The sequence below is a fragment of the Protopterus annectens genome, chromosome 5.part0, assembly GCF_019279795.1.
Source record: "Protopterus annectens isolate FY-2018-M chromosome 5.part0, PAN1.0, whole genome shotgun sequence".
Lineage (NCBI taxonomy): Eukaryota > Metazoa > Chordata > Ceratodontiformes > Protopteridae > Protopterus > Protopterus annectens.
In genome coordinates, this window is record NC_056735.1 from 1375472819 (window position 1) to 1375486380 (window position 13562).

The 13562-nt window shown below is 37.4% G+C and overlaps 1 protein-coding gene across 1 annotated transcript in view; it reads left to right on the top strand.

Annotated features, from left to right (window-relative positions):
• The window catches only part of LOC122801685 (interferon-induced very large GTPase 1-like), a 90359-nt gene extending 82499 nt beyond the window's left edge, over nucleotides 1–7860 (top strand). Inside the window, exon 3 of the mRNA XM_044071194.1 lies at nucleotides 2038–7860. Within this exon, the coding sequence (XP_043927129.1) occupies nucleotides 2038–6914 (4877 nt within the window). The 3' untranslated portion in view covers nucleotides 6915–7860. The remainder of the gene's footprint in view (nucleotides 1–2037) is intronic.
• The last annotated feature ends 5702 nt before the right edge of the window (nucleotides 7861–13562 follow it).

The window sequence follows — 13562 nt, forward strand, 5'->3', positions numbered from 1 at the left end:
GCTGACAGGTTCAGTGCAAACTTCACTTCCCTGTCCCTGCCACATAAAACACAAAGCATCCCTATCACCTGTCCCCCACCTAGTATCCCCAAGGAGCAAGTCTTAAACATCCTCTCCACGGCTAAAAACACAGCCTCAGTGAGCCAGACAACATCCCAGGTTGCGTTCTCAGTGGATTAAGACAGGAACTAGCAATAATGCTGGATACCATGTTCAACCACACCCTTACCACAGGTTTCATCCATGCTGAATGGATAACAGCTACCATCATCCCTTTGCATAAAGAGGGTGCATACTTGGACTCAGGGAACTATAGAACCATAAGCCTAAAAAGCCTTATCTGCAAGGTCATGGAGTGTATCATCATGGTCCTTATCAGCAAATATATAGATAATCTACAAACTCTCGACACTACCAAGTTTGGCTTCATCAAAGGGAGATCATGCCTGTTAAACTTGGTGGACTTCTTCAAGACAGTCACCAAACCCTTGACAAAGGTGTGCATATGGCCTACCTGGACTTAGCCAAGGCCTTTAACACCATCCCCCACTCAGGCATTATTGGTACCCAGCTGGGTATCAAGCCATATATTGTCAGGTGGGTTGCAAACTGGCTCACCAATAGAACTAATACAGTCATAATAGGAGATTTTACCCCCCTCCAGCAGACCAGTAACCAGTGGTATACCCCAGGGGTCTGTTCTGGGGCCCCTATTCTTCAGAATATACTTCTTCAAAGTACAGGTTAAAACTAAAGGTCTGTGGCTGACAAAATTTGCCAGCGACTGCAAACTAGGAGCAATCATTCAGTCCTCTAATGATGTCAATATCCTGCAAGAAGAACTTACACAGACTAATGATTGGTGCCAAAGTTATGGACTGACACTTAATGCAAAAAATGCATTATCATCCCTTTCACCAAGGGTGATATTCCTGCAAACTACTCCATAAATTGCAATACCTTAAGCATGAAATCACTGGTGAGAGACCTGGGCATGCATGTTTACAGCAACCTTACATTTGATCACCATGTCTCCACAGTAGTAAGAAGTGCATTCTATGTTGCTCACCTCATAAGTAAGAGCATTGTCTGAAAAAAAAAAAAAAAAGGAGGTTATAACCCCCTGTACTCTTCCCTCATAAGATTAATAATAACGTATAATACTCCCTTTGGTATGTACCTCTCTAAGCACCTGCAGCAATTGGAGAGACCACAAAGGTTTCTTACAAAGTAAATTCAAGGTCTCCAGCACATGCCATATGTGGACAGACTGAAATCACTGTATCTGTACTCTGTGTCATACAGAGTACTCAGAGGCAACCTCTGTTTTGGATATAAGGCAATATCCAACTCTGCCTTAATGGAAATGCTTCACATTTGCAAGTCAAACAGTACACATGTCATACACTCAAGGGACATTAACCTGGTGTGTGACATCAATAGAAATTGCTGGAGGGACATAGTTATCTCACAGAGGTTACCTTATCTTTGTAACAGGCTTCCAATCCATGTTAAGCAGAGACCCTAGTTGACCCTATTTAAGTGTCATTTGGACGACTGGATGGGAAACCGTAAATTCACCCCTGGGGTTCCACCTATTGGCTAGTCTTGTAAGGGCCCTAGGACCATTAGCCTAGTAACCTCCTATGATCCTGTTATTTCTTCCTGCTGTGGAGCACCTCACATTTGTACTATGCAGTCAGTATATTCCTTGTTTTCTTCTTCATTAGGCTAAATTTGTTCTGTTCTTACTTTCTTTGTCTAGATTCATTTACATAATATAATAGTTATGTACTCAGATATCTGAAAATTCTGTGCAGTCTGATAAAGATAAGGAGATAAGAAATGGATGTTTTGAGTATTATTGCTATAGCATATCTCTAAATGACAAGCTTATGCCAAGAAAGTAATCATAGATGCATGTAAGTAGCTCTCCTGAAAGTGTAACATTATTTCGGATGTGCCTTCTCATTATCATCAGCTTCACTGTTAACTCTTTTTACTTAAAAAGCTTAATTCTCATATTTGTGTTTACAGATGAAAAGGATGATGCAGAAGTTGATGAAGACATTTATTGTGACAAAGAAGACAATACACCTGCACAGAATAGTGGTTTACAAGACAATGCCAATGCAGCACAGAAATGTGAATCTATGAGTGATACAATCTCAGAGAAGTGCACATGGGACGATCATGCTAGGGAAGTTTTAACACAAGTGGGGTTAATTCAGTTCTGTAAAAGAAGTCTTTCACTGAGGAATATGCTAGAAATTAGTGCAGAAACTTTGGATGGGAGTGCACCAAAATCCTTAGAAAACGTTCCCTGGTACTTTCTTAGAAAGGTATTGAGATCAGATTCCAGTGCAGTCAACATAAAATGTAACTCTGATGATATAGTAAGAAATGAAATGCAGGAGCTGGAATCTGATGACATTTTCACAACTTCTACCTACTCAGCAGTTCCTTGGATTCACCCATTAGATGTAATTGTGTCAGTGTTTCTCTGTTCAGATGCTGTGTTACAGCAGGAGCTCATGGTAAAAATGGTTTCATGTCAGTTCGCATTACCACTTTTACTGCCTACATGGAACAACAGTTGTACCTTCCTCCTGTGGGCACTGCGCTCAGTTATAAAGAAGTGGCACCCCAAAGGAGAGCAGGACAACAGTGGGTTCCAGGAAGAACATGTAGTTTCAATGAAAATTCCAACTTTCTCATTTCTAAGAGTAGGTAATATCACTGTGTCAAAGTCTAAAACACTGAATGACATCCTCAGCAACAAACAGCAATATCAGAACTTCTTCCTCCATCACCAGATGGATTGTGCAAATATATCTAAGAAAATTTCCAATGGTTTTGCAGAAATATCTTGGTATCTGCCATGTGCCTCTGAAAATACTGATGTTTTTACAGACCCATTTCAAGTAATTAATCTCCGTGGTGATGCCATCAAAGCACCAGAACAGGTTGAATTTTTAACACTAGTGTCATCTGCGGTCTTTGTGTTTCTCTCTGATATCACAGCTATGAAGCTTCAGTACTTACAAAAAATAGCAAAAAACAAGGCACAAATCTATCTTGTATTAACTTCAGATGTTACAACACAAAATGCAAAGGACTTACTAATATCATTTACACAAAAGTTTAATTTGTACAAAAAACACATTATTATCAAAAGCCAACAAATTAATGATTCTGACTTTACAACAAAACTTTGTCTCAGACTACAGTCTGCTCTTGGTCAGTGTGACTGCGCAAACATATTATGTCTAGAAGAAATGATTTCTGTTTCACATCAATGTGGGATTCATGTAGATGAGGATAATGAACAAATTCAGCTTACAAAGAGCTTTTCTGAAGACATTACTGATCTTATGAAATGTGATGATATCCAACATTTCAAATGTAACAGCTTCAAATTTCAAGGTGAAACCTGCAAGAAATTATCAGAAATTGAAAAGGAGCAAAGTCGTTTAAAAAAATGTTCAGAGTGTGTGGTATTGTATGTTCTTAAGTTAGAAGAACAAAAAAGTCAGTTAAGGCAGTCTGTGTTTAAAAAAGGACTTCCTGACATTATGAAAAGCTTCATTCAGAAATTGACTGATTTATCTGGAACTGAAAGAGAACTTTTCCTTCAGTGGCTGAAACAAAAGTTAGATTCTGCATCTCGAACTAGAATGTTTGCTTTAAAATCTCAGTACAGAAATACATACAACGCATTAATTAATACAAAAACCCCGGCAGAAAGAGAACAAAAACAGGCAGTACTTAAACAGATTAATAATAAACTCAGTACTGTCTCACTTGGACTAGAGCATTTCATGCGTGAATTGGGGCAGATTTATGAAACTCTAAGAGCAGAAAACAATGAATCATTTCAGGGAATCCCCCCAATTAATACATTACCACATAAGGCTGCAGAATTATTGTTAGAAGGTTTACCGCTGGAACTTCTTGATGGAGATGCTGGTACTATACCAATACATTGGGTAACAGCTGTTCTAAACCAAGTTTCTACACTTGTAGGAGAAGATAAACATGTATTTGTACTGACAGTATTAGGCGTACAAAGCACTGGGAAGTCAACTTTGCTGAACACAATGTTTGGGTTGCAGTTTGCTGTGGGCAGTGGGAGATGTACAAAAGGCGCATTTATGCAGTTGATTAAAATCACAAGTAGCTTACAATCACAGCTTGGCTATGATTTCCTCATGATTATCGATACTGAAGGATTAAAAGCCCCTGAGTTACAGAGCTTAACAGATGCTTATGAACATGACAATGAACTGGCAACGCTAGTCATTGGATTAAGTGATATGACCTTGCTGAATATGTCCATGGAACATTCTGCAGAAATGAAAGACATATTGCAAATTGTTCTGCATGCCTTTATTAGAATGAAGGAGGTTGGGAAGAAGCCCATCTGTGTCTTTGTCCATCAGAATATTGGTGACATATCAGCTTACAATCAGAATCTGGTGGGTCACAAACTTCTTATGGACCAGTTAGATGAAATTACAAGAGCTGCAGCAAGAATGGAAAAATGTGAAGACAAATTCAACAAACTTAGTGATGTTGTAACATTTGACCCCAAGACATCAAAGGGCTATATCGCAAGCCTTTGGCATGGTTGTGGTCCCATGGCATCTGTTAGTAGAGGATACAGTACCAGTGTATTTGAGCTGAAAAAGTCTTTATTTCAGACCATTCAGACATGCAGTAAATACAAGAAAACATTTTCTGACTTCTCCATGTTGATACAGGACACATGGAGTGCAGTGAAAATGGAAAACTTCATATTTAGTTTTAAAAACAGCTTGGTAGCCGAGGCATACCATCACCTTACATTTGAGTTTGTTAAATGGGATTGGGAAATGAGAAGAGCTGTGCAGGAGTGGGTAATCCAAGCGGAAAATAAAACTGAATCATCTGAAACCGACATTTGTAATTCATTAAAAACAGAACTCAGAATGTTTATTACAGAAAGACAGGCTATAGTACTCAAGAATCTGGAAGAGTATTTTACTGATAACCCAGAAAGGTCAAAGCTTCTTATAGAATACAAACAAAGGTTTATTAACAGTATTCAAAGTCTTGGGAAAGACTTACTTCTTTTTGCCACAGATAGGTGCCAAGATGCAGATCGTAGAATCAAAAGCTTAAAAGAAATCAATAATCTGAAACTAGGTTACACCAAGAAACTTGAAAATGGCATTTTTAAACTGTTGAAGAAATGTAAACAATGTAAAGATAAGCTAAATGATGATGACTTGTTATTTTATTTTAACACAATGTGGTATAAAGAAACTCGTTCTATTCCTCTTCCTCTGACAAAGAGTTTTGACATTGAGGCAGATATGGAGAACAGTCTGAGGGAGCACATGCCTACAATGTCAGCTGGTATAAACAAAACAATAAAAGAAGTAAAAGGCGACTGGAACCTCTTGAAAAGTATGAAAGATTTTATAACAAACACATTCAATGGATTTAATGATCATTTCAGGAATGAAACAGATGAGCAAATGGCCAAAAATAAAGCTGCCTTTGTAGAGGAGCAGTGCAATATTTTTATAGAAAACATTGTGACACAAGACAGGGATTATTACCCCACTGACTGGTTTGCAATTTTAAGGTATGTGGATGAAAATATTATAAAACTGCAAACAGACAGGTTTTCATATTCATCCGAATTTCTCCTGGAGTTCAAGCTGCATGTATGTGCTTCTGCACTCCCAAAATTAAAGGATATGCACAAGAAATTTTCTGAAAAATATGACCCTCAGAAGCTGCTCACTAGAGAAAGAGACAATTATTTTTGTCTGTTTAAGGAACTGTACAAAACTAATGATGCAAGTCAAACAATGGCTGGAACATTTTCTGAAAATGTTCTGAAACCAGGAATTGTCAAAGCAATAGAGAAAAAGCTAGGCTCTGACATTGTTCATGACATGAAAAACAATTATTCTGGTGGGGAATTTAAAACTAGAATGAATTTTCATGTTGCAATTATGCACGAGTTGTACATTAAAAATAATTTTAAAATTTACTGTAATTACATTAACAGTGGTACTTTGTTTGAACAGATGTGGCTACATGACAAAATAATTCAGCATTGTATGAAACAAAATAATGGGCACACCAGACTTTCTGAACTGGCCAGAGATAATTTGAAAATGTTAGTTAACATGCTGAGGAAAGAGATTGATAATGCCAGAGTTAAATGTGAAACAACAGTGGAATTTTTCAAGGAAGTACAGAAAAGCATTGAAAGTCATCTAGTTATATCCTCAGCTAGAGGCACATTTGCATCCCAGACCAATCTGCAGAGCTTTTGTAAATATTTAGATGACAGTATTGATAAAATTGAAAAAGACATAGAAATGGAAATTGAACAGTGGGAAGTTGCTACAAAAATAACATCCCTCCCCTCCTCACCCACTGCTCTGTTTTATGAAACCTTAGCAGGATGTGGAACTTGCTGCTTCTGGTGTGGGGCCCCCTGTGAGTGCAGTGAACCTGGTCACATGACTCACAGTGCTAACTACCACAGACCATCTGGAGTTAATGGATGTACTTTGGAAAAGTCAAATAAGTTAAGTGCTGAAATCTGTACCTCACTTGTTGCAAGTGGTAAACGGTTTAAGAATAAAGATACTAAATGGAAATGGGTTCGTATCAAAGGCTATAAATCAGTTAATGATTACTATAAATCCTGGAATATTACACCAGACACAAGTTTGAAAGGGTCAGCTTACTGGAAGGCTGTGTTCTACAAATATAATGAACTGTTTGCTACAGAGTACAAATGCTTACCTGCTGATGTTCCACCTGAGTGGAATTTTACATGGACGGATGTCTGCAGAGGTATTGAGGAGGCTTACAATGTAAATTTGGACAGTCTGTGGGGCAAATAGCAAATGTGGACTAGGAAATAGGATGACAGAATAAATAAAATGTGTTGAAAGAATCATACCAAATCAAATGTGGTAACTCTGTAGCATAATGGAAAATAAAAATGATCTGTTTCCCATTTATTGGACAGCAAAGAACAACAACAAAAAAAAACATGTTTAGTAATTTGATTCAAGTTTGAACTTCAATATATTAGAATTTTATTTACAGTTTTTGCATGCATAGTTTTATGAGTTGCATATATGACAAGAGCATCTGTATGTCTCCACAAAATGTAATGTTTTTAAAGTACTTTAATAAAAATCAAAATAAAGTAATGAATATAAGAAGTGATGCCAATCACCGTTAATTTCCATGCAGCAGAACACTGTAAGTTAACATTATTAATTTGTTAAATCAAAGAAGTATGCTGTTTATTTCATCTGACCTGTAGAACTTTGAAAATGTGTTGTATACTATCTTCTATAAATATGTTTCAGGGTAAAATTTAAGTAGCCTAAACTATGAAGTATCACATAGGCTTTATGCTTATATGAAATATTTTGTTACTTTGTCTACATAAAGGACTGTCTCTGTTAAAAAATCACTAGGGATTGTGAGGGCCATTATCTTTCTCCAGGCCTCTGGGTTTAATTTCTCCAAATCTTTTAGGTTTCTAATACCATGAAGGAAATGGACCCCATTCCTAAGTCCAGGATAATTAAAGTACATGAAATTAATATTGGTTCATCTTTGATGTTAGCCAAAGTGCTCTTTTAAGCATCCGTAATGTGCCACAATTGACTCATTCGACAATTCATATGGAGACATATGTATTGGTAGCATATGTAAATACAATTGTAAATTATTTTTTATAAGCTCTATTGCTTTTACTAATATTGGAACTTTACAGATATCTTTCTTTCACATTGCTGTCATTTCTGCCTTCAAATCCTGATATTTTGTGACTTTGTGTCTCTCTGTACGTGAGACACTGTAATTGCTAGGTGTAGCAATTTCAGTGACCAATGCTACTTCTCTCTTTCTTCATGGACTACTGATGTAGTTGTGACATTGAATTGTTGGCAATGGGTCATCCTACGTGATTTAAATGTCATCATTCTTTTTAATGCTTTGTGTTTCATATTAGCAATGTTTCTCAGCTACTTCTGTACTGTAATCTGCATAATCCCCAATGTAACAATCTTGCTTTATTATTGTGCCTTTTAATGTACAGGCTCCCTGTCATGAGTGTATCACACACAAGGTGTGTGACAGTTTCCTATTCTTTGTTTTTTGTAGGACCTACATTTGTCTGTTTTTCCCACATGTTCAGTGAACTTTGTAAACCAGCATATACATATTCCACTATCCTTGGCTGCTATTAGTAACCTCTCATCCATTGGTTTCAGCTCACCTCTCCTTAACCATTCCTGCAGCATATCCTAATCACCATGAGTTTTTTCCAGGAGATCTCTATACTTGCAATTATAGTTATGTTTTTTCCACATTTATAGGATCATAGAAAGTTACTAGGCTATTGGCCCTGAGGCCCTTACAAGCCTAGCCAAGAATTTAACCCATATTCTGACAAGTCAGCACCCAATGCCCCTGTCCAGTAGAGACACAGGTGGAAACACAGGGGTTTATTTTCTGTTCCCCATCCAGTTATCGAGGGTTAATAAGGTTCTCTGCTTGACATGGAAAAGGAGACTATTCCATAGAAGGGGGGAGTCTCTGGGACACAAATCTGTCCTGCCAATAAGTCTTATTCATGTCACAGACCAGGTTGAGGTCACACATGTGAGTTATTCGAGTGGAGCTTGATTTGTGGATATGCAGCAGTCCCATCAAGGCGGAGTCTGAGATTGCTTTTTATGCCAGACAGAGGTCATCTATAAGGAGTCTGTATGAGACTGAGTAGAGGGACAGGACTTGTACCCTATCTGTGTAGGGTTGCTGTTTGAGGCCCTGGATTCTCCTGGTGAGGAACCTCTGTGGTTTCTCTAGCTGCTGCATGTGCTTTGTGAGGTACATGCCGAAAGGGGCATTGTGCTCAATAATGGGTCTTATAAGGGAAGAATATAGGGATGTTATGACTTATTATCCCTGGATGAGATACCCTTACTAATGAGGTGGGCAGTATAGAAAGCTTTCTGTACAATGGATGCAATGTGCTGTGGTCAAAAGTCAGTTTGCTATCAGCCTGGGTGCCCAAGTCCCTCATAACTGATTGTGTGCTTAGGACTTTTTTATTAATGTGATAATTTGTGGGGATGTCACTGTCCCCAAAGGGGATGATGATGCATTTTTTGGAATTCAGTTTGAGGCCATGTTTCTGGCACCAGTCATTTGTTTGGGTGAGACCCTGTGTGAGGATGTCCACATCACTAGAGGAATTGATGACAGCACCCAGCTTACAGTCATCTGCAGACGTGGTCTGCCATAGCCCACTGGTTTTGGCCTACAGCTCAGAAATGTATATCCCAAACAACAGAGGGCCCAAGATCAATCCCTGTGGTATACTGCTCATTATGGGTCTACTGCTTGAGGTGGCTTCCCCTATTTTGACTAGGTGGGTTCTATCAATGAGCCAGTTTGTTACCCATCTGGTAGCATACATATTAATGTCTAGTTGAGAGAGTTTCATAGGTTTATAGGCGTGTACCAGGCTAATGGTCCTGGAGCCTTCACAAACCTAGCCCATAGGATTACTCTGACATCGTGCCACTCGATCTTAGTTCCCAGTGCCACCGTTGAGTAGAGCCACTGGAGTGATCCCTGGGGTGAATTTTCTATTTCCCATCCACTCATCAAGGTTTCTCTTGAAGAGGGCTAGTGAAGTGCTCTATTTGACATGTATGGGAAGTCTATTCCATAGCAAGGGCAGTGTCTGTTTTATGAAAACACTACCATTGGAACCACCTATGGAACTACCATTGTAATATATTTTCTATCCACTAGGAGTCACTCTTATCCAGTCCTACCTGTCTTATGCTTGTCCCACTTTCATATAGTATCATTACATAACATCTCTGATGTCATATACTTGCTCTTATGTTATCCTACTTTATCCTTTTCACTTTTACTTTCAACACCCGCTATCCTCTCATAATCTCTACCATTGTATTACTTATTTCTGTACTTACCCACACCTAACATACCTTCAGTAGTCAGCATTTTACTGATTGTTCTTCCTGAACTGCTCCTTTACTTGTCTTGGTTAAAATCTGTAACTCATAACAATGAAGTCATCGCACCCATATATATATATTGTGAGACAAGATCGTATAGCCAAGAAGGGGGGGTAGCTATTCTATACAAAACAGGGTTTCAAGTTACTGCTTCTAACTATAAGCCACCTCAAAACATTAATGCCGAAATCCTTATTTCTAAATTTCAGCTCAGTACTTGTAAATCCATATATATCATCTGTATTTACCTTCCTCCTGGTAATAACACCAACACCCTGGAAAATATCCTTAGCTGGCTATCACTAAACTTCCCACAAGAAACTATAGTCCTCAGTGATTTTAATATTGATTGGAAGTGCTGTAGCACTGAACACCCTACTACCCATATTAACCTATATGGTTTCTCCCAAACCATTACCTCCCCAACCAGGATAAACAAACCCGATAATGTACAAATGCATAAGGATTCAGTACAAATGATAGTCTTTGTATCTACAAATACAAAAGAATTCAGTAGAACCATGTTTTAAAAAAATATGGGTCCAGGATAGCTACTAGATTGAAATGTATGAATAGCAAACAGACTCTGTAAATACATACTGTACTTGTTTTAAGTTGGAGTCTTATTATTGGTTTTTGGACCATCATTTTATCTGTACTAGTATTGATTACCCCAGTTAAAGGAAAATTAAATATTGTATTTGTACATCTAATGGATTAATATGTACATAGCATTCTCTAGTGTATAAATCATGTTTTTTTTAATCCTTAAGTATTAAATACACTGAAATAATTGCATTCAAATATTTATTATCTAAGCCCAGTTCAGTATTTTACCAAGGTGTTAATGGGCAGTTCAGAAACATGAACACCATATTATGGTTAAAATGACACTGAAACTGTATATTTTAAGCAGTGTATAAAAGTTTGCAGTAGCACATAGTTTTTGTCTCTTATAGATATTAGTCTATTTCTAATCTTTTGATATTAATAAAAGTAAAAAGTTAATTCAACAGTTGCAAAGAGTTAATAAAAGAGTTCTAAATCATAAATAAAATTCTGTGATTGCAAAAGAAATTAATCAATTTAAAAAATAAAATTAAAGCAGACACAGCTCATAACTGATAAAATATTTTCACAGAATGGTCTGTAAAAGAAAAAGTTGTTAGATACATTCAGTTTTGGTAGTAATACTTGATATCATTGTATTGCCTATGTAAAATTGCATTTTGATTTGTTGTATCAAAAGAAGACTAAAGGTTTTGTTTCTTAATGTGTTTTCTATATAATGTGATCAAAAATACATATCAGTATAAAGTGTTTTGAGTACATTAATATAAAAAGAGGGAATTGTAAGATTATACTCAACAGGGTTTTAAGGTTGAAAGTAATTCTGTTACAAATATGTAACATAAATAAGGTGTAAAATAAAGCTTGCTTAAATGTAGAAACAGAGTTTAGTAATATGTGATCAGCATCCATACTAAATGACTGTGGCTTGGAAAATAAGGAATCTGATGAATGGACATTTTTTCCTTACAGACTTAAAAACAGGATGTATGCAAGAGCAAAAATGCAAAATCTGCTTTTAAAGAACACTGTGGCAATGTGTTTCCTTAAAAAACATGTTTTTCTGCATGGACAACGACATTTTTATGACAATATGTTTCCTTAAAAACATGTTTTTCTGCATGGACAATGACATGTTTATGACAATATGTTTCCTTAAAAAACATGTTTTTCTGCATTTACAAAGATACAAATAGAATACTAAAGGCAAAAAACAGGATGTTCACACTGTCAGAAAAGCTGAAAAATAATATCATTAAGTCAGCAGTTTGCGTCACCATCAGTATTGTTTCTACAGGATGAGCAATTCTCCAAAATAGAATACCAATAGGAAATGTATATATGTGTGCATGACTAAAATTGTATATAAAGATCTGTATTAATCCAGTTATGTTAGGGGTACTGGTATGGACACATTTGTCCAGAGGTAAATGTTATATCTCTCACATCATCTGTACTATATGAGAAGTAAAGTGGAACAGTACTTTAAGCTGTAACAGAAGTACGTGTGGTTTATTATAAAAGTTATTGGTTACTGCTCTTAGACATGTGCTGCAAAGTATATTCTCTCATCAGTGTATATTCTGCAAGTTTCTGTATGCAACAGTCTGTGAATGCAACTATAACCAGACTTTGATTTCAGCAGAATCCAGCCAGCAAGACTGAGTGCCTTAAGAAGACTTCAAATCCATCACAGTAAGCAGCACCATATAATTTTTCAGGATTCTCATAAATAACCATCACCAAACATATGAAGTAGGGACCCTCTCTGACGATGTAAGTGACCACTCGCTTACCCATATTATCAGGCATACGATTGATATACCCTTCCCAACCACATTCAGGACAATTCGGACCAATAAAAACTTTAACCCTGATCTCTTCCAAACTGAACTTAGGGCATGTGATTGGACACCCATAAAATACCTCCCACTTGAAGAAGCTGTAAAATACTTTAATTCTAAATTCCTAGCCATTCTAGACCACCATGCACCAACCCGTTCTTTCAGAATTAGGACTAAACCTGCCCCATGGCTTTCAAAAGAAACCAGGTAAAACATCGTACTTGGAAATAAATACTGGGCTAAATGGTGAGCTACTAAAAACCCTGTAGATCAGCAAAATTATAGACAGCTGGGAAGTAACACAAAAAAGCTATACTCTCAGATAAAAGAAACTTTTACTTACAACTCCAGCAAACTCACCAAAATAAATCACAAAAGTTTTGGACAAGCATTAACAAACTTCTTCACCCAGGTCACTCCATTACACCAACCCCACAAGGCACAGACCATGAGAATCCCAAGCAAACTGCCAATGCCTTCAGTACCTTTTTCACAGAGGCCATTCAAACTCTTGCCAGTCAGCTATCACCTGATAGCTTAACTCTGCTGACCTCAAGTACTATCCCACTCCCTCCATTTCAGTTGCAACCAATCCCATCATCTCGCATCCTCATCCTTATCCATAAACTTAAACCAATCACTGCCTCAGCTGACCAACTACCTGCAGAATATTTGCAAAAAGTAGCCAAATCCATAGCCTATCCTATTTCTATCCCGATTAACAGAACCATAAAAAGAAGTTATGTCTTACCATAACATTCCATCTGTATTGTTGATCCTCATTCAGTCATTACGTACGGGTATCAATTCCGACCTCGGAACCGAACCGGCCATTTTCCAAGCTCGAGTCAGCTTCAAACTCTAGAGCTAAACTCTTACCCACAATCTCCCCTCCCTATTACCTCAGATTGAGTTTGCAAGACAAAGAAGGTAGAGGCTACCTCTGGTCAAATGACCTAAGAGAATCGAATGGTGAGATCCACTAGAAGCCACAGGAGGGGTAAGGAGGGAGGGTCATAATGACTGAACAAGGATCAACAATACAGATGGAACGTTATGATAA